Genomic DNA, 27820 nt, shown 5'->3' on the forward strand with positions numbered 1-27820 from the left:
GGTTCTTCAAAAAGCCTTTGACTTTTTTTTGTCATTGTCATACACAGCATAGCACAGCACATGGTGCACACTGCATTTAACCCATGACCTTCTGAGCAGTGGGCAGCCATGAAAGGTGCCCGAGGAGCAGTATGTAGGGACAGTACCTTGCTTAAGGGGACATCCGCTCTCTTACCTGCTAGGTGTCCACTGCCACATACAGTACACCATACCTGTCTGCAAGCACCTGAAGAAAGTGTTTTAAGCCCACAGTGTCCCTCGTGCAACGCTGACCGACACTGACTCAGACCATCAGCTACACACATCTGGTAAATAGTTTTGATTTTATTGTTTAGTAGTTCCTTTGCATACAGTATATTCACTCAGAAGTATTTATGTTGGTGAAATTTCTGAATCCACCATCTGCTAAAGCTCTGACCCGTTACATCCATCACGGAAGTCTGGGGTAAGATTTTGTTTGTACAGGCAACCCACTGGCACTCCGCCTCCTTTGGACATTCCTTCAATTATAACTCCGGCTTCTGTAAACTAGTACAGTAGCGGCAATTCCCCCAAACCAGCTTCACACATGCTTAACACCCATACTGCTGATATGCTGCCTATTGCACTTTATTGCATTAAACCCATGTGCAGGATCACCCCAATGTCGGCCATGCACAAACTATACTCGGTTCGAAACAAGGCATGTAGTACATTTGTGAAAGGTTGTCATTCTGAGGTGTGCTTATTATCCTGTGAAAAAATATAAAAAAATAGGTATTAACAGAGGTTGTTTGCTACTTTCAGAGCTGTTGCATCCACAAAAAGCATCCAGCAGGGGCACCATTGCACACTGCGGGTCCACAACACCCATCCTGTCAGAGCATCCTGTGGCTTTGGCTCCTGCCGAGGGCAAAAAAATAAATACAAATCTTGCACAATGGCTCTGAGGAATTAGCTTTATATCTGCATGGATCTGCCATCCTCAATTTGACAGTTCAGAGCCTATCTGGGAAATAAGAGTACAAAGCAGTAATGAAGCAATAATCGCTGCAATCTAGACTCTATTACTGCAGGTCTTATTTTTGGGAGGGGGCCTTGCATCGTACAGACATTCTAACTATTAAACCATTTGCTAATCGCTAAAAGAGTTTTTTTTTGTCTTCCATTCTAATGAGCAACACAACTTTTTTAGTTTGTCAGCATTGAAGTGCATTGATAAAAAGTGCAAGTATAGGTTCAGATGCATTCATTTTTGAGACGAGTACATTGTTTTGCATTATAGAGATCCCCAAAAAATTATATATATATATATATATACTTTTTCCAGGGACAAGAAAAAATAACCAAAAAACAACTGATGCAGTTTCTAACCTAAAAATGTAATATATATATAGTTTTTCCCCTAATTGTGTGAAATTTTACATGGTACCTTTGACTGACAGGGAAGGGAAGCATTCCATAGCTACCCCTGTCTGGAATTCAGTCATGCCCAGGAGAAACTATGTTTTAATTATTACTATATATATTTTTCTGTTCCTCAGATACTCGCTGCAAACTCGCCTTTCAATCGTTTCTACCGAGGAAGGCCATGTCATCAGAAACGGGACAAGAACGTACTTCTGAGGTAATAAATTAAACGGAGTTTGTGGTTATTCTTCTAAAAAAAAGTTTCTCTCCCCCCCAGATACCGTTGATTCTGTCATCAGAATTTCAGGCATAATACTTCTATTTGAAACCATAAGGCTTTACAATAACTGCAACTTGGCCATATGATGGCAAAAGTCTTCATCTGGAGGAGGAAGAGGAAAACGGAGGAGGAGGAGGAGGAGGTGGCATTGTCCGCGTCCGTCCTTCTAGCTGCTCTCCGAGGACGTGGGCGGCGCCGTGGACGAGGAGCGGCGGCGGGACACGGACTGCGAGCGCTCGGGGCTGTGTTTGTCGTACGGCTGCAGCTGCACCTCCAGGAAGTCCCGGTGCTGCTGGCTGATCACCTGGCTGATGAGGCCGGGCAGCGCCTGCAGGTTGCCCAGCAGCGTCTCCAGCTTGGTCTCCAGCAGGGCGATGCGCTTCTCCATGTCCTCGCCGCGCTCGTTCAGGTCCGAGATCAGGTCGTACATGATGTTCTGCGTCTGCAGCCACCAGGGGCGGAGGTGGGCGGAAGACGAGAGCGAGGAGGAAAGAAAGAGAAAGGTAGGAAAGGAGAAAGGAGAAAGCTGGGGTCAGAGGAGGGAAGGAAGAGTGGTCACATTGATCTGTGTCAGTCAAGGTAAGATGGTTGATGGGCACTAGGGAGGAATTATCAACACTTATATATATTCATATTCAGTTTAACTTAATCTTCAGAATCAAACATATTATTCAGTATTGACAAGAAACTACTTGTGTTGGCACATTGGTTATTAGCATCTTCTCTCAGTGACTGTGATGGACCAAGTCAACAGGGGTGTTAGAAATGTAAGTGTCTCCACGTCCCAGTGTTCCCAACTGCTGTAAAAAAAAAAGACAATTGAAGAATCCTGAAACTGAAGGAACAACCGACTTACACACAGACGCACAAACAGAAACGGGGAAAATGAAGGTCAGCGTGGGGAAAACAGAGCACGTCACTCAACTGGTTTCATTACATAACTGAATAAAATGACATTTAAAATGGACAGCATTTATCAGACGTCCTTATCCAGAGCGACTTACAACCAGTATTTACAGGGACAGTCCCCCCCCCTGGAGACACTCAGGGTTAAGTGTCTTGCTCAGGGACACGATGGTAGTAAGTGGGGTTCGAACCCGGGTCTTCTGGTTCACAGGCGAGTGTGTTACCCACTAGGCTACTACCACCCTGGACACGTTGCATCACCTGCCGCAGTCAGTCACACTTCTTTATTGCCCTGCCTGCTTCTGAAGGAACCTCAACTCCCTCATATATTGTAAAATAGTTGTTCTCTGACACCATCCTGACCCGGCTGTCCCCAATACAAGCTCCAGCAGGACAGCAGCAGTATAAAACACTGATGCCACAGGCCAAATCTGGGCACCTGCCTGTATGAAAATATGCTGAAAGTCAAAGCCCGTACTGTACATTGTTAAATCATATGTACAACAGCCTGCTGATTGAATTTTTCATTTATAATGGGTTAAAACTATCATTGTGTAAAAGACTACGTGCATTATTTGCTACGATATTCTACGTGCAAGGCTCTTCCAGATTTCATTTGACATTATTTGACATTGCTCTTGTGTCTTGTGTCTCTCTGTGTCTCTGTGTGTTGTCGATAAGCAATGTCCTCCGGGATTAACCAGGTTTTCTGATTCTGAACAACCTCTGCCTTGCTTTGCCACGCCCTCCTCCTTCATCTCCTCATGCTACCGGTGCTAATTGCCTGGCTTAAAACCCTCCAAGAAAGACATCGATCATATTTATTTATTGTAGGTGTAAAAAGCTGTTAAAGAGCTTCGAAAATCCCCATTATCCAGCCCCGCCTCTCGAGATTCATACTCTCCTGCCCTCTGATGGCGGGACGCAATTATGACAAAGATTAAAGATGGCTGGAAGGAGCGGGCGTCCCGGCGCAATCGCTCTCAATGTCACACGCATGCACTTTTTTCCCGTTCTGGCTCAGTAATAACTAATGTCACCCGGTGGCACCTGGCCTGCAATTCAACTCGTCGTGATTTTAACTGCTGCGGCCATTTCAATGTCACTGTGTGTGTGTGTGTGTGAGCGAGAGAGAAAGAGAAAGAGAAGAGAGAGAGAGAGCAAATGCAACTGCTGGAGCTGAATCAGCAAATCTCAGCGTGTCTCCCCTTTTTTTGGTGTGTGTGTGTGTGTGTGTGTGTGTGTGTGTGTGGAGCCGGGCTGGAAATTTGCCCGGTGTTCCCCGCGGCTTGTCAGCTCTCTTTAGTGCATCGCAGAATCACCGCCAGGGAAAAGATTGCTGAGATGCAGCAGTGCAAAGTGAGGCCTGTTCTTATTTATTTAACTTCATGGCCCGGGTATAAAAGATCCCTGCAAAATCAAAAGCAACATTACGCGTGCATTTTGCACGGGTTCGAGGTGATTCTGTGGCAATCAGAAAATCAACCCATGTTAAATAAAAATGGTTATTTAACATGCAGATGAGCAAACAGCCAGAGTGCATTAGATCCATTTAAATTAGTATTTTAATTTACAACTAACACACACACTCACTGTCTCAGTATATAAATATATTTGCACGTATTTATGTCCATGGTCCAAACCAGTTTTAAACCAGTATAATTTTGTGATTGGCACATTTCATACTTTGTCGTGACACCGGTCACGTGACCCAGAACAACTAATATAGGACGATGTGTATGGTCAGCAAACACTGGGCTACAGGGAGAAACCAACGTGTCCTAAATCTACACACACACACACACACACACACACACACACTAATAAGATTTCTCCGTCTGTTCATTTGACACCTGTAGACTTGTACACGTTTTAGCGGAAGCAGCGTTTTCTCCGCCCCGCTCTATAGAGCCCCGGCGGCGCCCATTCATTCATGCAAAAGAAAGCGCTGGCCGTGTCGCCGGGCCGACGTGCGCTGCGGCACAAAAACACAGAGTGATGGACAGTTAGACTGTGGAGGTGGAGGGTTCGTTCTAGCTTACCTTCGCAAGGTCCACTAGAGAGTTTGCTTGGTCATTCAGCTTGCGTTGCTCCATTTTAACACTTCTCAATCTGAACACAAGACCAGTCAGAGCCCCCAGTAAAGGCAACTGGTCAGTACAGAGAAGGGCATTCAAAATGCATGAACAGTTCGCAGCACTCCAGGGGCATGCACAAGACATGAGTAGGGAATGCAGGGAGGGAGCAGGGGAGGGGCTTCTAACACGTGGCTGGTCAAGAGGCATGCAGGTGAAGCCTACGAGAAAACGGGGGCAGGCCTGGAGCGGAAGGGCGTGGTGGGTCGCACCCCGCTTCCTGTATCGATCCACAGAAGCCCGTCCCGAGCGGTCGACGCCACGACTATCACGTTGAAGGATGGGGACACGGGAGCCATTCTGCGCTTTAGTGTCATGAGGTGAGATGTCGAGAGCGCCAAGACTTTATTTGTATAGATGGTTTAAATGAACAGCGAGTTCATCCTAAAATCGGATTGGCTAAACCACGTGCTGTAAAATTCAGTTAATATTACCTGTAATCAATTACATTATCAGACAAAGACTTTTGCTTTGCATTCATTTTGTTGAGGTTATGTTGAGGTCTCATTGTTTTTAAGGCGTGTCCCCGACTGAAAACCTCCACACAGGCACAGTTAGTCACGGGGACGACGTCTGACACACCCGTTCACCCCGATCCAGACCACTCACATGAATAATTGAAATACCCTATTTAATTAGGCCTCCGTTCTGGGCCACTTATCTACACCGGAGTAAGTGTAGTAGTAAGTGCGTCTTCATATGAACCGGCGAGGTGCGAGCTACTCAAGTCCACGGCTGTGTTTCTGCACGATAACTCGGCTAAATCACCGGTGCTCCATTCAACGTGTTTACGTGGAGCGCCGCCATTCCACGCGACCTTTCATCGTACCGATGCGCCATACGCACTTCTGGTTCCTGAAAGGGACATGGGACGTCAACTGCAACAGCTGGCAGGTACAACACCGGTGTTAATGGTCCAGGCCGTGTTTGATGACACAGTTCAGAGGGGGGATATGAGGGGCCTTGAGGGATGTGCTTCGCTAAACGGACCAGATTTATCCATTTCCATGCAAAGCAGGTTCGTTAAGAGCCACTGAACCAAAACAGAATGAAAAGCAAACTAGGAAGAGCAGTTGCAGTCATCATGCGCACCAACAGAGGGCGCCACAAGCAGGAGCCTAAAGATTAGTTCATATGAAAAACCTGGTCTTTCAGCCCTAATACCGTTTTAAGAACAAAAGGGGGGAAACAACGCAGGTCACTCTAAAATATCTATGAAATATATATATATTTATACATAAACCAACAAATGTACACTCAGATTTGGACAACAGAATGCTCGGGGTCTTATTTCCTGCTATAACAGCACTGGATTGTTTTCAGTGCTTTGTGCAGCTGAGGAGAGAACCTGCCAGAATTTGGTCACATTTCACACTTGGATGACAGACAGAGAGAAATTATAATTTTTAAAAATCATTTGTTCTTTTTTTGCAATATTGTGTCCATTCAAAAACGAGTCTGCCTGACATTTATTTTTGGAAGAATCATTTTGACTTTAATCGGAACACGTGGGACAGATGACGGACAGCCGTACAGCGGTGGACAGAAAGCAGGATGCACCATGGGAATTTTAAAAGTGCACTTCAAGCCCATCTCTCTCTCTCTCTCTCTCTCTCTCTCTCTCTCTCTCACACACTGAACAAATGAACTGCTTCATCTGTCAAACCCTGTTTGTGGATTCAATGTGTTCACTCTTTAACTCTATAAAACAGGTCGACCTTCCATCCTGACAGTCAGTTGTCACTTCTGACTCTGCAAGTTCTCCTCACTGTTACTTGTCATCCAAGAGAGAAATGGAGAGAATGCAGTGGAAAATGTACACACTTTCAGGGGTAACTCAGGTTCCACGAACCCCAAGACGACTCTTTGCCTTCGGTGTCGTTTTGGCTTTATGACTGCTGCCGTCAGTCAGCCTGTGGTTCATGGAAGTCAAGTTCTCCGGTTTTTAATCAGTTACTTTCTGATTAAAGATCTTATTTTTCAACACACTCATGCAACAATGATCAGAAAAAACAGAATCCCTCCATCTTTAATAACTGAAATTCACCTGGAACTGAATCATGAAAACGTGTCTGAATTGTCCAGGGTAGTTAAGCTTGTGTAAGGTCTGGAGATGACCAGTGCTGCGAGATGCCCTCAGCGAGATGTTAATCTCTGTGTTGTGTGAACGTGTGATGAAAAGAAAAGAAAAAAATAAAAACAATAAAATTGGTCTATACAATCCATGCCTATCCTAGAATATAGTTTTTTTTTAAAAAAAGAAATTCGTATGAATTTCACTTATCAGATGAGGGAGGTCAAGTTGAGTTTTAAAGACAAGCTCTCGGTAGCATGCAAACAACATCTTTGTATCTACACGCGGGGTGAAGACTTACTTTCGAGCTCTATTGCATTGTGTGGACACAAACAGGAAAAAAAGGGAACATAAAGTAGACAGATGAATTATTACAACATCATTTCAGTGATACACAGAAAAATCAAAATTCAAACACCAAAACTAAACAATAATTGAGGCTGGCTGCAACCCTCATCCTGGGCGTGAAGAAATTTTTTTTTACGAATCTCAGTGACCTAGTGACCTAAGACCAGTGGCTCTCCATCCTCCTTCTGAAGACCAGAACCGACACAGATGCATGGGTGCAATGCAAAACTCTGGACGCCCGTCCTCCTGGTCCAAGCTTCCTTCCAGCTTTCCTCCCCCCACCCAGTGGTACCATGGGCCACTCTTTCATTCCTTTCTGACGTAATTGTAACATAGACCTCACAGCGAATGGGATCCAGGGGGAAGTTTGTAATTCTCCGGGCCTGTTCCGTTTGAATAGAAAGCTACAGAATCTGGCTCAATAGCCCAGTTTTTTTATCAAGAACATTTGACGTCTAACATCTTATTCATGGACTGCCAAGAGCTAAAACTAAAGAAGGAGCGTTTTGTGAGGGACATGTTCTTCCCTGCTGTTCTCTTAACTTTAATGAAATTTGCTCCACTGTCTGCTCTACCGTTCCACAAGATCAACCAGAGATGCTCTTAACAGGGCCGATATCAATCCTCTGGCGAAACCCCGTAACGACCACGGGGTCTTCAAAAGGACACCAGAGGGGACGTTATAATGGAGTCCTGTGGGATATGTGGCTCACTACACTAAATTAGCAGACGTTCTCTGAAAGCTTGAAATAATTATCTTATCTACATCTAGATGGATCGAAATGAAAGAAACTGTCTATGTTGCATATACACGTGTATATATATAAATGAGATAAAAGAAGTTGGTGAGGACTAAAGTGTTGTGCAGATATAAATAAATATGATGTGCAAATTAGATGTGCAAAGAGCAAAAAATGATGCCGTTCCGTTAAGCTGAAAACTGTTAGGGAGCCGTTGCAAACATTATGACAGCATCAGTGACGTCAGTGATCTGATACCATCGACTCACAGTGACACAAGTGACCCAGGCTAAGGTTCATTAGCCATTACTTTCTTACATTTGGAAATTGGCTAAGATCGCATCTCCACCTTTAAAACTATCAGTGGATTAAGTGATGTGAACGTATGGAGAACGCTGGGTGACACCAGAGAAGTGATACCATTAGCTCACTGAGATCCAAAAGGACCAATGGGGTGAAAAAACGGATAAGATTGCAAACTCACCCTTTAAGAACATATTTTGAAAATTCAGGGTCATTTGATTACACCGTTTACATGAATTATCCACATTTTTAAGCCTAAAGCTTGCTATAAAATTGAAAACTATTAGAGAGACAAGTGTAGGAAAGAGGCATGTAGACTGTACAAACTAAATCGGGGTGACGTCAGTAGAAAGATGTTTCAAGCCTGGAGCTACCGGCAGCTCCAGGTCCATTTATGCAATTTTCCCAAATGCGAACACGCTGGCCAATCAGATGGCTTTATTGCGGGTTAAGCGGCTAGCTATAACTATACTATATACTATACGCATGAGCGCGCTGCGAACAAAACTGTGTTAGTGACGTTAATTTATTGTTCAAATTCGTCTAATAAATAATGTTCGCATTGTTTACCAAAATGTTGCAAAAAATTGAAGTACAATTCAGTTGTAAAAACTGTGGTCTTTGCTGAATTTTAAGGTTCAGGGAGCTGAATAAGGTTCAGGGAGCGGCATAACCAGCAGCTGTACGTATCACCAGCAGCGTAAAAGCTGAGCCTGCTGGAGATTTGGATTTTTGGTTTCAATTGAAGGCCGTACAGCCGTATTTGGGCGTAGAAGGAGGCTGATCAATGTTAATGATCTTGGATGGGGGTTGCAGCAGCAGCCGCGGCAGCAGATTCTGCCGACACGCTCGATCGAGAGTCTTTATGACTTCTGGCCGGCTGCCCTCCATCTTAGAAACACACAGGACATTACAGGGAATCATGGTGAGCAAATTAAAAGTCACGTATACAGGAAACAGCAAACAGACACACACACACACACTGAAAAAAACACACAGTTATACCAAAGCAGAACATTTCAGTGAATTAATCCCACCGCTACCAATCACATATGGACCAATTCTGGACCCCCCCCCCCAGAAGGTCTATAATAAACAAGACAAATGTGTTATAATATACCCATTACATTCACACAGCTTTATACTGGGGATCAGTATCACGCACACTGGAATTACACTGTCTGGCTAGTTCAGTTTTGCCGTGAGACGCTGATTGTAGGACTATGATGCATTAGTCCTATTATTTCATCGCACTCAAGCCCAAATGGAAACCCTCAACTGCCTCAGAAGTGGTTGGGCGGATCCGTTACCCTCGCAGGATGTGAAGTATGTTCCAGTTCTGCCCTCGAAGGAAACACTAGATGGTCACCGTGTAATGTCGAGTAAATAAGATTATGGCTTTTCCAGCGGACGTTCCCCGGTGGGGACATAAAGAGATGGAATCTGGCTTGGTTTTCTGTGAACGTGCTCTTCATGTTCGCACTAAGAACGTTCTGCTGTGTCTGGCTGCGCTTCCTTCACGTTCTTGTAAAGAAAGACGTATAGGATGTCGGGGTGTAAAGATGTTCCATATCCAGTCATATCGATCAGAACGAGACTCTTCATTGACTCCGAACAAGTCAGTGGTACCACAAGCTAATTCTGTTTGTCTGCACCAGGGATTAAAAAGATCAGAAGCACAAAACCAAAAAACATATTGCAGAACATCAACTGAAATGGGAGCAGTTCTCCATTACATCCAGTACAGACTATTAGGGTTCTTTTTAGGGTTCTCTACAGAGGGTTCTGACCGTGCCACTGGCCAGCAAATTCTTTCATAGATCAGTTGCCCAATGATATGAATCATCTGGGGAAACCGTACCTGAATTTACACTATGACGGGTATTCCCTTGATTCACTGGATTTAATGATGATATTACATGTATTTGGTACAATAACCTAGATTTCTACTGATGATTATGAACTTTTTTGCTTTGTAACACACCCTCGTCTTAGGACTTGAATTATGTGTAATTTTGTTCAGTGTTATTGGTGTTATTACTAACTAGTGCTGACAATTGATTCACAAATTAATTAGTGAGAATTAATCACGATTAATTCCTAAGGCCAAACCTTGCTATAATATTCAAAAGAATTACAGAGACAAGCATGGGAAAGAGGCTCAGCACGCCGCAACAGTACGCTGGCACGTGTTGACATGGCATTAATATATTTTAATGTGGCAGCGTTCATTTTGACAGCTTGAATAGTAAACACATTCATGACTGACTAACAAACGCAGCCGCCTAACGGCTATTCTCACATTCTCATATCGTACATTTACTGCACTTTACCAGACGCCCAGAGCGACTTACAGTCAGTAGTTACAGGGACAGTCCCCCCCTGGAGACACTCAGGGTGAAGTGTCCTGCTCAGGGACACGACAGTAGTAAGTGGGACCTGAACCTGTTTTTTTTTTTTTAAAAGTGAAGTGATTGTCACATGTGATACACAGCAGCACAGCACACGGTGCACACAGTGAAATCTGTCCTCTGCATTTAACCATCACCCTGAGTGAGGAGTGGGCAGCCATGACCGGCGCCCGGGGAGCAGTGTGTGGGGACGGTGCTTTGCTCAGTGGCACCTCAGTGGTACCTTGGCGGATCGGGATTCGAACCGGCAACCTTCTGATTACGGGGCCGCTTCCTTAACCGCTAGGCCACCACTGCCCCTGTTGGGGTCTGCTGCTTCACGTGTTACCCACTAGTCTACTAGCACCCCCCTACATACAGAAAGACTGACAGACAGAGAGCTCAGCTAACAGCTGTTATGATATAATGGACTTCTGGACATCTAAAGTCTGACACTAAGTGCAAATGGAATTTGCTGGAATTGTTTTTCCTCCAGAAGGAAATTGTGCACTTTCCATAATTCATGCTTTCTGAAGTCCACTTTGAGAGGCTATTTTGTGGTTCTTCTACTTTTTTTTATATCATTGCTCTGAAAAGTTCCTGTTTTTGTCCATCTGCAAGAATTCCATTAAGACGTAGGATAGGCCGACAAGCTCTACAAGGATCTCTTGCTCTTTTGAAGTCATGACGCCATGTCGATTCAAGGCCTGTCACTCATGGTGTACACAGATTACTTGTCCCAGATAAGGTCTGAGTCCGGATATTTCCAGGTCAAGGGCAACAGCAGGAGCATTTTAAACATACAACCCCCTGACCTGAGCTACAGGTGTCAAACAATTCAGACCAGCCGCACCTCTGGATCAGCTTTTAGTTGGGAAGGGGTACCTACTGATGAATGGCTTGGAGGAATTTCCTCTGGTGCTTCCTGACTTTGGCGTGGTCCATCTTCCTCACCAGCTTGGTGTTCTTGTAGATGAGCCACGTCTCCCTGAGTACATTCGCAGCTGTGTTCTTCACCTGCAGGGACACAGGCCGCAGCGCCGCAGTTAGCCAAGCAGCTCCAACACAGCCAGTACATGAAGTTGCATTCAGAGTTTAATGAGCCAGCGTTCCATCTCACTAATGCTGGTGTCAGATGGGAGGACAGAGGAGGCCCGACAGATGGCAGGATGTTCGTCACCGACACACTTACTCTTTTTGTCAGCTGGGTGTCCATCATAAAGTTATGTACGTGTTTTTCAGCTTTGGTTAATTCCAGCTTTTTTGCTACAACTGCGACCACCAAAGCTGTGCATCCAGCACCCTGAGAAACACACACACACATATATATATATATACATATACATACACACATCTTGTACATTTACCAGTATAGGTGATCACAAGGACTAAAGATGCACTGTTTTTTAAGACAAGGACCAAGTACTCGCTGATGAGATCTCAGTATAGACTGGTGAGACAATGGACATTTTTTATGAATGCTTAATGAACATATAAAATTGTTTTGGGGGCGAGGTGCCATTATGTCTTTGGTAGTAACCTAGTGGGTAACACATTCGCCTGTGAACCAGAAGACCCGGGTTCAAACCCCACTTACTACCATTGTGTCCCTGAGCAACACACTAAACCTTAAGTTGCTCCAGGGGGGGGACTGTCCCTGTAAATACTGATTGTAAGTCGCTCTGGATAAGGGCGTCTGATAAATGCTGTAAATGTAAATGTAAATGTCTTGTAACTGCTTGGAGGTAAAAAATATATATAATAATTGAATATCAAGCATTTAATTTTTGACATATGAAATTTGTGACAGCATAGAAAGAAGCATTGTCACGTGTTGTTCACTACGATGTCACAGCGACAGCATGAACATATTTTATCTGGCTTGGCTCTGCTATGGCAGAAGACTGACGTCGCGCTGCATGGTGTCGGTTTGAGGGATCGGAGAAATCGGCTGAGTCCGAGTATCAGCGCATGAACCTAGTGTCAGGCCAAAACCCGATCCTGGTATTGGTACATCCCAATCCGATACCGATATGAGATATCGATCTGACACTGACCGAGATAGCACAGTCGGGCACTGCGGCAGCGGGCCTGATTTGAGTCTTCTGCTCATGTTATTTTGTGTACGTAGTACCCAGTCAGCATGGACTTTACTAGGGCGGGGCCATCTTGGTGTACCAATGTAATATATTAAAAAGAACAACGCCATCCATCATGGGTTCGATCCGCCTGCTCCACACAGTGAGGTGTGGAATTAGATCGGTATTGGACCATCCTCAAGGTCACTTATTGGTATCTGAACTGAAAAAGTCAGGTCAGTGCATCTCTACTTAGTTTTACTCTCTCTGCTCATTAAACACGCATAAAGCAACCCTGTCCAATTTAACACTTTCTTTTCTAACGCCACCCACCCAGTTTACCAGCCACTCATCAGCCCATTAAAAGGGTTTGTGGCTGTGGGAGGTTGTCAGGAATATTTGGGGCCTGACGGGTACAGAATCAATCCAGAGGTCAGGAACTGTTCACAGAAACAAATAAAGTGGCTAATAGAAATTTCTGGGACATCTTACATGTACAGAAGTTTTTGTTTCTGAATAAAAAGCAGGAAAAACAGTGAAGGATTTGTGCTGAAAATGTGCCAACCCACCATAATCCCAGTAAGAAGGCAGACCCCCTTTCCACAGTAAGTGTTGGGCACCATGTCCCCATACCCGATGGTGAGAAAGGTGATTGAGATCAACCACATGGCTCCTAGGAAGTTGCTGGTTATGTCCTGGTTGTCGTGGTACCTGGGAAAACGCAGGGTGTGTCTCAGCACCTTTGTTTCTCACCACATACTTTCTGCTGAGCTTCTGAGCTACACAGAACTTGAAAGTATTGTCAATATGCACAGAAAGCCAAATAATGCATCAGATATAAACACTCTACATTCTGCATGGAAATAAATAAAATCAACAGAAATCTGCATCTCAGATGTCAGCCTTGAAAGTTTTGCATTAAAGATAGAGGAACGTTTCCAAAGGCTGAAGCCACAACGGGACACGGGAAGTGAATAATGAATTAGAAAGGCTGGGCTGAGGAACCTCGCGATGCTCCGTCATGGTTTTCGGTAAACATCTAGGGGCGGTGGTGGACCCATAATCAGAAGGTTGCCGGTTCCAATCCCGAGCCGCCACACACTGCTCCCCGGGGGCCTGTCCTGGCTGCCCACCGCTCACCAAGGGTGCCGGTCAAAAGCAGGGGACACGCCTCGTTGTGTTTCACAATTACTTTCACTTTTCACTTTCTATGATCATCTAGATGGAATTAACACTGTCCACATGAAAAACAAATCAATATAGTAAAAGCTGCACATTTTCATCCTAAAACCCGATTCTAAAAGGGCTTTCAGAATTCAATATCTACTACACAGATATAATTATAATTATAATTCATAATAAAAAATGAAAGTTGTCGTCTTTATGCTTTTTAATCATTTTTATCACTATGTAACCATGGTAACCTGCTGCAAATGGGCATAAACGTGTTTTTTTGGCCAGTGGTCCAGTGGAAGGATTAAGGTTGCATTAGGGGTCCTTTGCCTCTGAATTATCGCCCCGCATTTTAACTGGGGAGAGTGAATAAGTAAGAGTGGACCGCCGCTGGAAAGCTGCCTAATCCTGGACACCTGATCTACCTTCGCCAACACTATTATCGGACACGCCACGGCTGGTTGTCCCACATGGGGTCCCATAAGACCGAGAGCCACGGCGGGAGCACCTTTCACAAGCGCGCACAGTCCAGGCAGCAATGATCCACAGCGAGATGGTGAAGACCAGCAGCACGGTGCCGGGACAGATGGTCATGAGCGTCTTCATGACGAAGCGCGTGTTGAAGTTGATCTTGTTGAGCGCCCCGATGCTGCGCGAGGACGCGTCGGTGAACAGCTTGCTGTGGAGCAGCATGACGCGGGCGATGAGGTACAAGCGCAGGAACATGGGGATGGACAGGATGATGTCCACGTCTGCGTCCGTTTTGGAGGGCGCATATGAGAAGGACAGGCGCGCCGTCCACGTGAAGGTGTAGTTGCCCGGGATGGGGTGGATGGCGCACACCAGAATCTCCAGGCAGATGAAGAAGATGCGCTCGTACGTCATGGCTATTCGCCAGTCGTCTGCCGCGTTGTCCACCATGAACAGCTGGAGGGGACCAAGAAGAGGGGGACGGTTACTGTATGTGAGAAATACTCACGCTGGGTATCGGCGTACCGCATGCTGACCAGTGTATTATGTGCAGAAAATAAAGGAATAAATGATAAATGAATCATAAATTGTGTAGTAACACTTTAACAATGTTGTACCTGTTTCAAATAATACAATTCTGCTGAAATATATTGATAATAAGTAAATAATAATTTTGACTGCATCCATGTCTATCTTTCAAAGTTCTGCCGTTCATGTTACATCACATTTTTCTTTTCAAAATATCAGATTATATTCATATCAAAACCCTACATCAACATGAGCGACAACAGAAGATCCCACCATCCCAAGATCCCACACTGGAAAATAAGGGGACATGGTGAGGATCTAGCAAAAAAACACCTCATTTATTCAATGTTCTGACTCTCAGAATGCTGCTGTGAATTCTTCTTCCTCCCCAATCATCAGGGCTCCCAGCCCCCCACAGAAGGCCGATACCCAGCATTCATCCACGCCCCTGCCATTTTAACCAGGGTTGTTCATCTGTCCCAGAATGCACTGCTCGATCTATCTCGACCCAAAGACATATCCATCAGTCCAGGCTATTCCTCCCTGCTGCCCACTGGAGGTGGTGTCTTCTTCACCCTCCTCCTCCTCCTCCCCTCGGCCTCGTAAATACTCCGCCCTGAAAGATCGCGCTCCGGCTTCAGCTCGGCTTCACCCGGCTGTCAAATCGCCGATGCTGCACGGCAACGCCACCGCTCCCGTCTCCAAACCCTCTCCATCACCTCAAGGTCCAGCAGCTGTCAGCGTCCGCGGCAGATATTTCACTCCAACGTTGCAGTCAGCACATTTCCAGAGTCTCTCGCCCGCTCTCTCTCGCTCTCTCAGGCTCCCTTATTCCAACCCTCAAAAGCCTCAAGCCACAGTTACCAAAAAAGCCAGAAATAAGCCGAGCTGGCAGCCCAGGAGAGATGAGTTCTGTGGCCCACCTGACCCGCTCCGGGCCCGTTTATGGCTTCGTGCATTTTTCTACCGCGTGGCACCGGCCGCCGGTTCGTCGATCCGACATTTCATCACCCTGATGTTTCAATGATTGAGGTGGCCCGATAGCCATTAAAAAAAGCTGAAATTATAAATTGACGTGGCGCCAAGGCAACCCCTCCTCCATTAGCCTCCCCCCGATTTCCTCATTAGGGTGGAGGAAAAAGGGTCCCTACCCTCCAAGCCAAATGGGATCAATGACCCAGATCATATATTTAGAGTTAATACATTGGAAGTCTTTAAATCATTCAAACGGAAATATATTTTCCTGCCTTTTCACCCAACGTCTCCAGCTCAAGGGCACCCTGAAAATAACACACACACACACACACACACACACACACACACACACAACAGAAAGAGAGAGCCCCATGGGCCACAATTACACGCTACACATCCTCACTCACACACACACACACTTCCTGGAATAACAATATATCCACGGTGCACACACATCCTCATACCTGCGTGCACAAACACACAACACACACACTGGTGCTGTCACGCGTGCCTCGAACTCACACCAGCACGTGACAGACGGTGACAGCCCCGCAGACCCAGGGACACGGCCATTAAGGACACGTGTACACAAGTGCGCCTGCACGCGCGCACACACACTTTTCATTACAGTGAGTGCATTCTACAGCCATAAACACAACCAGAATCCGCCGCATCTAATTGGACCATTCCCCCCCCCCGAGGGATCTCTCCGGTGCCAAATGGTGGGCAGATCGGCGTCTCGGTTTCCAGATCAGCCGCAGGACGTCAGGCTTCTTGAAAGCTCCCTGACATCTGTGAGAGAGAGACACCGTAACAGTAACCTGGCTGTCTGTTGGTGCACCGCGGCTTGTTAAACTTTCCAAGCCAGCGTAACTTAAACGGGGAAATACAACACTGACCGACCGTATCTTACTCAAAGCTTAGCAACAGCAAAACAATGACAGCCGAGACCAACGTCGGGACGGCGGCTGCGAAGTGAGGAAAAAGGCGTAAAAATGAACAAAGACATTAAAGATTTAACACGGTTTACGGGAGAAAAGACTGCTTAGTAGGTAAAAGCAATCATGTTAATGGACGAGTGACACTCGAGAGCTCTTCACCTCGTCGCATCAAATATTCCATCCAAGTGGCCGAGTCGCTAGTTATGGGAACCCATGCTGGACGTGAGACATGCTGGACGTGAGACAGGCCGGACGTGAGACAGGCGGGACGTGAGACAGGCCGGACGTGAGACAGGCCGGACGTGAGACAGGCGGGACTTGAGACAGGCGGGACGTGAGACAGGCGGGACGTGAGACAGGCCAGACGTGAGACATGCCGGACGTGAGACATGCCGGACGTCAGACATGCCGGACGTCAGACATGCCGGACGTGAGACAGCCCAGACGTGAGACAGCCCAGACGTGAGACAGGCCGGACGTGAGACAGGCCGGACGTGAGACAGGCCGGACGTGAGACAGGCGGGACGTAAGACAGGCCGGACGTGAGACAGGCCGGACGTGAGACAGGCGGGACTTGAGACAGGCGGGACGTGAGACAGGCCGGACGTGAGACAGCCCGGACGTGAGACAGCCCGGACGTGAGACAGGCCGGACGTGAGACAGGCCGGACGTCAGACATGCCGGACGTGAGACAGCCCAGACGTGAGACAGGCCGGACGTGAGACAGGCTGGACGTGAGACAGGCTGGACGTGAGACAGGCCGGACGTGAGACAGTTAATAGGAGAGTACGGGTTCGTTCTGAACGTTCCCCTGCAGGCTGCACGCCGGGTGGGGCGGGGAAAGTGGGACAGTTCTGGAAAAGCAGATGGGATGAAAATTTGAGGAGCCAAGGGCATTAATCTGGGTTGTTTTTCATGGTAACACCAACCCCCAGGTTTCTGACAACTGGCTGGAAGAGAGAAAAATCGGAACCTTTACGAGCTTCTTACTGACTTGAGTAGTTTGTGTAAAAACAACGTTTATCATTTTTCTTGTTGGTGAGAAAGTAAAAGCCAAAATGAGGTAAAGTTCAAAAATTTGCACTAAACAGGGCAAAAATATACCCGATTTAATTAAAAATGGATTTCTGAAACTGGTAAATCTCCTCCATATGCAGTGTGCGTGTTGAAGAATAAAAATTAAGACTAAGACTAAATGTGGTTTACAACATAAAAACTATACTATATATATTATAAATGTCATTTCATTTTGGTTGAGGAAAGTTTAATTGTGTTATTATTATTTTGCAGAATTTCTTTTTATTCCTGTGTCTGCCATCCAGTTGCACAAATGATGTCACTTCCTCAGTTTGCGGAATTATGTCGATTTCAGAACGCTTAGAGAGAATATTTAGGGAGAAAAAGACGAAGCGATGCAGAAAAAACATGGAACAAATCAGAGCATGTTCCATGTCTGGAATGGCTGAAGATCTTCTTGAGTCTATAAGGTAAAAATAATAACTGTGAAATGATTTTAACTAAAATAAAATTGTGTTTGTCTATTTTACCAGGTAATGGTACTATAGTGACTGGGTTAAATAGAATTACATTACAAAAAAAAAAAAAAAAAGACTAAAATACAATGAGTGAAATGTCATCAGTTTTTGTTGATAAAATCTAGACTAAAAGGGTCATGGATAATTCAGACTAAAATAAGACTAAAATGCTCAGACTTTTAGTCGGCTGAAACTTGACTCGAGGGTTCGTTTTCTCTCAAAAATGAAACCACAACGCAAACTTTTCTTTTTTTATATTTCCACTTGTCGTAATACTTAAAATGGGTACACAGATTATGTGGAACATCATCAAGTATTTAAAGAACTAAAGGTTTTGCAGATATTTAAAACATGGTTACCTCTTGTGTAAAATATTTACTAAATTCAAGACCAGTGACATTGTTGTCCCATGCATCACGTCCCGTGCATCACACCATCTTGGTCAATTTAGTTGCATATATTGGTATTGCATAAACATTTTTTATTGAAGTTTTAACACCCATTATACATTGAAATATTTCGTGCCATGACTTTTCTGAATGCTTGTCGAGTTCACAGAATTTTATTGTGGAAGTTCGATTAACAAGTAAGACTAATCACATGGCAAGTCTTCAAACTGCTTATATGGCTTTTGTCATAGTATGTCATTATATGGCTTTCTTGTTCATAGTTCTGACCACTACTTATCGGGATAAAGTAACTTGTGTGTTATCAAAATGTCCTGTGCATCTCATCGAGAATAGTCCTAGACTAAAATGAGTATGGACAAGACTAATAAAAACTAAATTGACAGACTCCTAGCAGAATTGCCCCCTTGTAAACGGTCATGCAACCCGGCTTTTATTACTATTATAAGTGAGAAAAGTCAAAATGGTCAAAATACATAACACATGAAGTTCTGCATGGGACTAACTAATTTAACCCAAAATCTCAGCTAGTATGCTAATATGTATATTTTATATATATTTTCATGCATTGACATTTGAGCACTTGAAGCAGGGCTCACAAAATTAACACGTTAATTGCTATATTCATTTTTTATATTTAACATAAAAATAAAAGGCCTTGCAGGGAAATTTAATTTGCTGGGAAAGATCATCGGCACTTTCTGCCTCAAGCACCACAAGCAACACACACTAGGACCCACAATCCAGTGCGGCGGCACGTGACATCACCCCCTTGAAAGTGAACGGGAAGGGCCTCGTGTGAACATTACGGCCGGAGCCACACTCGTGTGTGGGATTAATTAGTTATAGCTATAAAAAAATGACTGACAGCACTGCACTTTTCTAAACGCTGCCTTGCAAAGCGTAACAATACAGAATACAGACAGATTGTTGTTTTTGCATTCTGGATGCATTCTGCATTGCGCCCCAACCATGCTGATGTATATATATATATATATATATATACATCAATATCGACTGAAGAATAAATTAGCGTAATAGGAAGAATGGAACGGAAGCACCGCAGGTCGGCGAGACCCCTCCAGGTTAAATATGATTGACAGCTGGTGATGGGGGCTGACTTCGCTCCAGCTTGTCTCCAGGTTGCCCCAATTCGCCGCGTCTGTCGGTCAGTGGGAGTTGGTTACTGGTTTCGTTAGGGCCAATATAACTAATGGAGGGCAGCTCAATATTTAATCTGTGTAATGCGGAGATGGGAACATATATCTTGTCACTCGGAAAAGAAATCGCTCAATCTCATTAGTGAATTAGGTTGAGAGGTTCAGTGCAATTAGAAATTAATGCAATGGTTTATTTATGCTATCAAAGCGGGCCACTAAGAGGCCACTTTGCTGAGTAAATACCCCAGTTGTAGATTACATTTGCTTTCATAGGTTGGGAAGTGCGGGCGGGGTGACCACATGGTCACAGTGTCTGCACTTATGCTATCATGCTGCTGAGTTCCAGCAGATTAGGAGGAACGTTCAACGTGACGACCCAACATCTGTAACCCTGTCACATCGCGACTTCGTGCCGCGTTTAAAGAGAGGAAGAAGAAGAAGAAAAAATCAATGGGTCAATTTGCGAAGTCACCAAATACGGGGTTTTTCTGCAGAGTGACAATGCAGAGGCCATCGGTTCGGAGTGGATACGTGACACCTGTCTGGGTTCTCGGGTGGAAGGAAGATTTCACCTGGGGAGATGCAAAAACATCCCCTGCGGTTCACCGCGGCGAGTTTCACATCCCTGAGGCGTGTGTGTGTGTGTGTGTGTGTGTGTGTGTGTGTGTGCAGAAGAAAGTTGAAATCTCTTCCATCCAGCAGCTCACATGACAAAAACGATCTCTTATCACAGGACGCTGAACGTGGCGCTTTTCCCTTGAAAACTGCGGACTGAGACGAGTGAAAGGACGGATCAACTGATGTGAATTTACGGTGACGGATCTACGGGGAAAAGGGACTCTCTACAAAGGAGAAAATATTCATCTCATCAAACTGACCGACAGCTTTTTGGTTTTATGCCACAGAAAGTGACATTTTAAAGCAGGATCATCTTTGTCTTTGTCCAACGTGTCATTTCTGTCCCTCTCAAATGCATTTTTTGATGTCAATACCATTACAAATGACAAATACTCGACAAAACCGCAGCAGTCACAGTTTCATATGCAAATGAACATTGACAAAAGCAAGAATTATTTAGCGCTGTCTGAGGGCAGAAGAGGGACTTCTGTTGAGCGGCTATAGTCTTACAGAAGTGGACATGACAACCAAGCAGAACAGCAACCAGGAGAACGTAACTAAATCCTCACAGGAGCTGTTAATGGATTGCATCTTCAGCCACACTTTGTGGCTTCCCCGCCACGGTTTAGGAACTTCCTGTACCGTCATTTCCATCATCACCTGGATCCCAGAAGCACTGTCCATTGTAAAAACGTGGCGGAATCCTCACGCATATCCATCACTGTGAATAAAATCAGGGGCTTGGACCAGAGTTGCATGTCATTTATCAGCTCGCGCACCACGTTTTAACAGCGTGACTAGCGGCGAGCCATCTCAGCGGGGGTGCTCGCTCTAGTCACACCTTTGTTGTGACCCGTGTCCCTGTGAAAGCTGTGACAACTGCCATTCAGCAGAATAAAACATAATACGGCCAGGGCGTGCTCGAGCGTGTCGTTCATTAAACGGGTCCGTCTCCAGGTCTCAGCATTAATTGTATACAGGGGCTATTCTTCATAATGAAGTCCATGTGTAAAAAAAACCCATAATATCTGCAGCAACCAACTCCTCCCATAGGCCACGACATGTTGAGAAGGTCTGGGACGGTGGCAATAAAACCACAAGACTGTGCTTTCAGGCATCAAGAAGTTAGCAGCAGATCCTCTAAATCCACTATGGGTCTATGGGGATTGGAGATGCTTTTTTTCTCCTACAGACATGCGTTTCTCAACTGGACTGAGATCTGGGGAGTTAGAAGGCCAAGTGAAGTCAGCGTGTGGACCATGTGTATTATTTACCAGGGGATGAAGGTTCTCGCAGATGCAGAACACAGACCATCACGTTGACTTGTTCTACTGTAACTCTCTCCTGGCTGCAGCCTCTGCAGTCACCATAAAACCCACTCCAGATGATCCAAAATATGGCAGCCCGTCTCATCTTCAACCAGCCAAAATACACCCATGTTACACCTCTTCTTACCTCCCTCCACTGGCTCCTGGTAGCTGCTCGCATTGAGTTCAAATCCTTGATGCTGCCTACAGGGCTGTTAATGGAACTGCGCCCTCCTACATCAACACAATACTACCTAGCTACACCCCTGCACAGAAGCTACAATACTACCTCCTACATCAACACAATACTACCTAGCTACACTCCTGCACAGAAGCTACAATACTACCTCCTACATCAACACAATACTACCTAGCTACACCCCTGCACAGAAGCTACAATACTACCTCCTACATCAACACAATACTACCTAGCTACACTCCTGCACAGAAGCTACAATACTACCTCCTACATCAACACACTACTACCTAGCTACACTCCTGCACAGAAGCTACAATACTACCTCCTACATCAACACAATACTACCTAGCTACACTCCTGCACAGAAGCTACAATACTACCTCCTACATCAACACACTACTACCTAGCTACACTCCTGCACAGAAGCTACAATACTACCTCCTACATCAACACACTACTACCTAGCTACACCCCTGCACAGAAGCTACAATACTACCTCCTACCTCAACACAATACTACCTAGATACACTCCTGCACAGAAGCTACAATACTACCTCCTACATCAACACAATACTACCTAGCTACACTCCTGCACAGAAGCTACAATACTACCTCCTACATCAACACAATACTACCTAGCTACACTCCTGCACAGAAGCTACAATACTACCTCCTACATCAACACACTACTACCTAGCTACACTCCTGCACAGAAACTACAATACTACCTCCTACATCAACACAATACTACCTAGCTACACCCCTGCACAGAAGCTACAATACTACCTCCTACATCAACACACTACTACCTAGCTACACCCCTGCACAGAAGCTACAATACTACCTCCTACATCAACACAATACTACCTAGCTACACTCCTGCACAGAAGCTACAATACTACCTCCTACATCAACACACTACTACCTAGCTACACTCCTGCACAGAAGCTACAATACTACCTCCTACATCAACACACTACTACCTAGCTACACCCCTGCACAGAAGCTACAATACTACCTCCTACATCAACACACTACTACCTAGCTACACTCCTGCACAGAAGCTACAATACTACCTCCTACATCAACACAATACTACCTAGCTACACTCCTGCACAGAAGCTACAATACTACCTCCTACATCAACACAATACTACCTAGCTACACCCCTGCACAGAAGCTACAATACTACCTCCTACATCAACACACTACTACCTAGCTACACCCCTGCACAGAAGCTACAATACTACCTCCTACATCAACACACTACTACCTAGCTACACTCCTGCACGCTCTCTCAGATCAGCAAACGAAAGGAGACTAAAAATTCCTTCTTCACGGGGTCTCCGATTCCAATCATCTCTGTTCTCCGTTGTTGTCCCTGGCTGGTGGTACAACCTGCCCTCCTCCACACGACTACCACCGTGACTACCTTCAAGACTATCACCACTTTTAAGAAGCAGGTGAAAACCCTCTTGTTCAAAAAATATTACAGACAAATCTAACACTTACACACGCACATGCGTACACATTGCACAAACAATGCAAAAATGTAATTTTTCTTTTTTATAATTTTTCTTCGTCTAGCACCTAACAATCTCTGAGCATGCTCTTCATTGACAAGTCTGAGCCTTATCAGGGCTCTTAGTTTGTAAACTCAATATTCTATAGAAATCGAACGAGAATTGCTGGTAACTTCCTCTTGTAAGTCGCTTTGGATAAAAGCGTCTGCTAAATAAAGTAAAGGAAAGTAAAGTCATTTGACATATTTTGTATCAGGACAATCAACACACACATCCAGCCTCCACAGCATTTAAATGAATGAGTGAGTCTTCAGTGACCTTGGGGGCCCATGACCCTGTTTCGGGGTCACCAGTTGTCTGTTAACATCTGTTCTGAAGCAGTCATCAATATTCTTACTCGTTTCCATTTTTCCGACTTTGAACACAACTTCAAGCACTGTCACCTGAGAATGTCACCTAAGGTTGTGTCAGAGGTGATGGACAATAATCTGGAATAGGTTTTTCCAGGAAGTTCTCCAGTTTCCCAGAGCTTCCCCATCAAGAAACATTTGGGGGAAACGCCACTCCAAGCCCAACTCCGTCAAACAGTCCATATCACAGGAAGCTGTAGCCCATGTTCAGCATAATCAGAGACACAAGACCATAAAGACCAGCAGCTTGAGTTGACTGAAGGACAACAAGGTCTTGTGACTAATTCCCATCAGGCCTAGGATATAACAGAATTTATAAAGGCCCAGGATGGACCTCAAATCATCCAGACATCCACAGTTAATAACCTGGAGCAATAGTTAATCTGCTCAGAGCCTTAGTGCTCAGGAATGGATGGGCGTAAGGAAAGCCCATGAGGCCTGCAGCGTCCACACTTCATAAATCTCCCTCCTACTGCAGGGCAGCAACCACAGAAGCCACGCTGGGTTGGTTCCAAGCCATAAATGTGTTGTACTGGAGTACCCGGTTCAAAGACCTACACTCAAGAAATTTCCTCTTAGCCTGATGGGGTAAATAGGGCAAAGTTTCCAGTGACTGCTCCTCAAAGACAATGAAGGATCCTCACTATGGCAAATGATCAGATGAAGAAAATATCTCGGGTCCTTCAAATGCCTGTAGGGTCCTACCATGCTCTTCATTACGGGCATATTTCAAAGATTATGTCTTTGCAGTGTTTCCAAAGTACCCACAATCCTTTGCCAGTGTACAAGGGTACAAATGCACAGCTGCTTTCTTTCTCCTAAGGAACAAGCAGTCTTGGGACCTGTCTTGTATGGACATTTTACTCTTAAAAATTACTCTGAGAAGATGCAGAGCCCTATTGGCATTTGGCGTCCTACATTGTCTAGAGTCTACGTTTGGCACCTTGGTATACGAGGCCTTTGGTAGTAGCCTAGTGGGTAACACACTCGCCTATGAACCAGTAAAAATTAAAAGAAATCAATATCTCAGAAACCTATCAATATATCATATCACGCCATATCATGATCAGCTTTGAAGTGCCAGCTTCTTCACAGACATTCTTCCAGGAGACTTCACCCCCCAACCTATTTCCCTTTGAAAAATCCCATCCAGATCTCCTCTGTTCGGATCCGGCGATCTCCAGCGTCAGAGATGGAAATATTCCGCTGCTGCTTGGAAAGTGGCTTCAAACTCTGACACGTTTTTCCCTACGTTTATTCCTAAATGCCTGAGTATTTTTATTCCGTTTCCACCAGAAAGCCGACGTTCTGGTTTGATAAGGAGGGGACAATATGTGTAGAAGTACACTACACTACACTACACACCATCTACTGCATAACCCTGAACGTCTAAAGAAGCATCCGCGTAGCATCCATGGGCTTCAGGCGGGGCGGCGGGGGCCACTTCCTTAACCGCAAAATCCCGATCAGAGTCCCCACACGCTGCTCCCCGGCGCCTGTCATGGTGCCCACCGCTCACCAAGGCTGATGGTCAAATGCAGGGGACACGTTTCATCGTGTCACAGTCTGCTGTGCTGCTGTGTCTCACAACGACAAGCACTTCACTTTCAAGCCTAAAACTTCATGAGGAACTTTATGTAAAGCACAGAGACGGCCTCGGTACAGAGGAGGACGCGAGTGTCCCTACCGCACGCTGACCGCCACCTCCGGAACAGATTTCAGCCGCGTCACAGGGACGTAAACGCTGAATTGCACAAACACACCAACACAGAGAGAGAGAGAGAGAGAGAGAGAGAGAGAGAGCAGTGCAACGGCGCCCTGACGCAAGGTCATTAAAGTGACTTCTGTCCACGATCCGGAGAGACAGGCCGGGCGTACGGTTGACCCGTGAGAACCGGAAATCTGCATCACGCGCACGCACACGTAGGTCATAAAAACGGTCCTGGGAAGAAAACACGGCCTGAACCGGGAGGGGGGCGCCAACGCGGGAGGGGACACAAGGTAAGGCATAGAGCAAGCGGAGCAAGGTGACGATTACCACGCCGCTCCATTTCACATCGGGGGGGTCCCCTTACGTCATCAGATTCTCCGCAAAGTTTCCAAAGTTATCCGCTCCCACTTGGAAAATGAAAGGACAGAAAGAGACAGCGTTGGACACACAGGACGTGTAAAGAATAAAGGGAATTTACCTGGATCTCCCTGGCGTGATAAATGATAATCAGGCCGAGCAGGATGATTGTAGAAAGGCTTATCAGGCATTTTAGAGCTAATGAATACAAGGACTCCTGCAAGAGAAAGAAGACCCTCCTCATCATCCTCTTCAACACCCAGCAACTAAAACACAGCAACCATGCAAAACACACGTCGTCCAGAAGGAGCGTGGACTAGTCGTGACCTTGTGCCCCCCGGTCCCCGGTCCCCGTCCCGCTACGCACCTTTCCGTAGGCCCCCCACGAGAGTTCCGTCTCTATCACCATAACAACGATCCCAAACATCCCAAAAATCAGCGCGTAGTCGCTGAGCCGCTTCCTCTTCTCGAACAGGGCCCGCCGGTGGCCGAGCTTCTGGCCGATGTTCTGGTTCTTCTTCTTGCCCGATTTGCCCCCTCCGTCCCCCGCCGCGTACGGCATCAGGGTGGTGGAGTTGTTCTCCGGCTTGCGGGCCAGGCTGTCCGGCGCATCCGCAGTGGAGAGCGGCTGCAGCGGCTGCAGCGGCTGCGACTCGGAGTCGAACTCGTGCAGGTTCCTGCGGGACGAACTCAAGTTGCTGAGCGGCCGCATCACGCCGCCGTTATATCTGCAGCTGCTCATGGCCACTTCCCTGCAGGAGCTGGCGTCCGGGCTGCCCCGCTGCCGAGGGTGGCACTGCTGCTGCTGCTGCTGCTGGTGGTGCTGGTGGTGATGGAGGTCCTGGAGGTGCTGGTGGTGGTGATGGTGCTGGTGGTGCCTGGAGGAACTACCATGACTAGAGGGCGTGAGCTCGTAGCCGCTGAACTGGCAGCCTTGGCGCGAAGACGACACGGACGGGGACCTCCTCAAAGTTCCGAGCGGGGTGTCGGGCGACGTCCCGTCGGGCGCGCAGCAGTGCCGGTGCTCGGCGGGCGGGAACTGGCGCCGCTGCTGCCGCCGCTGCTGCTGCTGCTGCTGCTGGTATAAATCGTTCTGCAGCTGCAGCGGGGTTCCCATGTCAGCGCCGCCGGCTGGTGGCAGCGCCCGGCGCCTGGCGAGGGGGGCGGTGTGGCGAGCGCGGTGGCGGCGGCGGCGGCGGCGGCCGCGGAGGAGGGACCCGCGTCGGCTCCGGTAACAACTGGCGTGACGTCACGGGGGTTGCCAGGACCGCGCTTTTCGAGCGAGATTCCTTTATTAACGCCCCCCCCCAACACACACAGATATTTACATTTACATTTACAGCATTTATCAGACGCCCTTATCCAGAGCGACTTACAATCAGTAGTTACAGGGACAGTCCCCCTGGAGCAACTTAGGGTTAAGTGTCTTGCTCAGGGACACAATGGTAGTAAGTAGGATTCGAACCCGGGTCTTCTGGTTCATACGCGCAAGAAAATTGTATTACCTTGAAAAATAAATCGCATGGTCTGTTTATTAATACTGGTTTATAAGATTTTAGATTAAGATGATCAGATTTTCTATTTTTGCTGTTTTTTTTCAACAGATACAGAAATGTATTGTGGTCTACAATGGCGCAGTCAAAGACGTGCAGCTAAATTTCAATTTTCTGTAATATGGACGGGTAGTAGCCTAGTAGGTAACACACTCGCCTATGAACCAGAAGGTTCAAATCCCACTTACTACCTCCAGGGGGACTGTCCCTGTAACTAGTGGTTATAAGTCGCTCTGAATAAGGGCGTCTGGTAAATGTCGTAAATGTAAATGTCTTGACAGAACGTTGCCGACACGACCTGGCAACCCG

The 27820-nt window shown here is 46.1% G+C and overlaps 1 protein-coding gene across 3 annotated transcripts; it reads right to left on the bottom strand.

Moving 5' to 3' along the window:
• Positions 1–304: 304 nt before the first annotated feature.
• On the bottom strand, positions 305–27268 carry kcnn2 (potassium calcium-activated channel subfamily N member 2). Of its 3 annotated transcripts, XM_028973953.1 has the most exons (9): positions 26326–27268; positions 26080–26175; positions 14325–14743; positions 13213–13354; positions 11758–11868; positions 11455–11582; positions 7086–7094; positions 4618–4687; positions 305–2111 (listed from the first exon to the last, which is right to left on the bottom strand). In XM_028973953.1, exons 1-9 carry the CDS (start codon positions 27073–27075, stop codon positions 1836–1838), a joined length of 2001 nt encoding a protein of 666 aa, XP_028829786.1. In that variant the 5' UTR covers positions 27076–27268; the 3' UTR covers positions 305–1835. The 3 variants fall into 3 exon arrangements, with proteins under 3 accessions (XP_028829786.1, XP_028829788.1, XP_028829787.1); XM_028973955.1 differs by lacking the exons at positions 26080–26175; positions 26326–27268 and adding an exon at positions 15149–15284; XM_028973954.1 differs by lacking the exons at positions 4618–4687; positions 7086–7094 and having other exon boundaries at positions 1946–2111.
• Positions 27269–27820: the final 552 nt, after the last annotated feature.

This window comes from Denticeps clupeoides, chromosome 3 (genome assembly GCF_900700375.1).
Source record: "Denticeps clupeoides chromosome 3, fDenClu1.1, whole genome shotgun sequence".
NCBI classification, from domain to species: Eukaryota; Metazoa; Chordata; class Actinopteri; order Clupeiformes; family Denticipitidae; genus Denticeps; species Denticeps clupeoides.

What these genes read in the sequence shown, in the direction of transcription:
- kcnn2 (XM_028973953.1), bottom strand. Translation starts at nt 27,075, where the DNA reads ATGGGAACCCCGCTGCAGCTGCAGAACGATTTATACCAGCAGCAGCAG. An exon ending in CGTGGGGGGCCTACGGAAAG is followed by an intron (nt 26,176 to 26,325) that starts GTGCGTAGCGGG and finishes TTTCTCTTGCAG; the next exon opens with GAGTCCTTGTATTCATTAGC. An exon ending in ACTGTGCGCGCTTGTGAAAG is followed by an intron (nt 13,355 to 14,324) that starts GTGCTCCCGCCG and finishes GCGTTTTCCCAG; the next exon opens with GTACCACGACAACCAGGACA.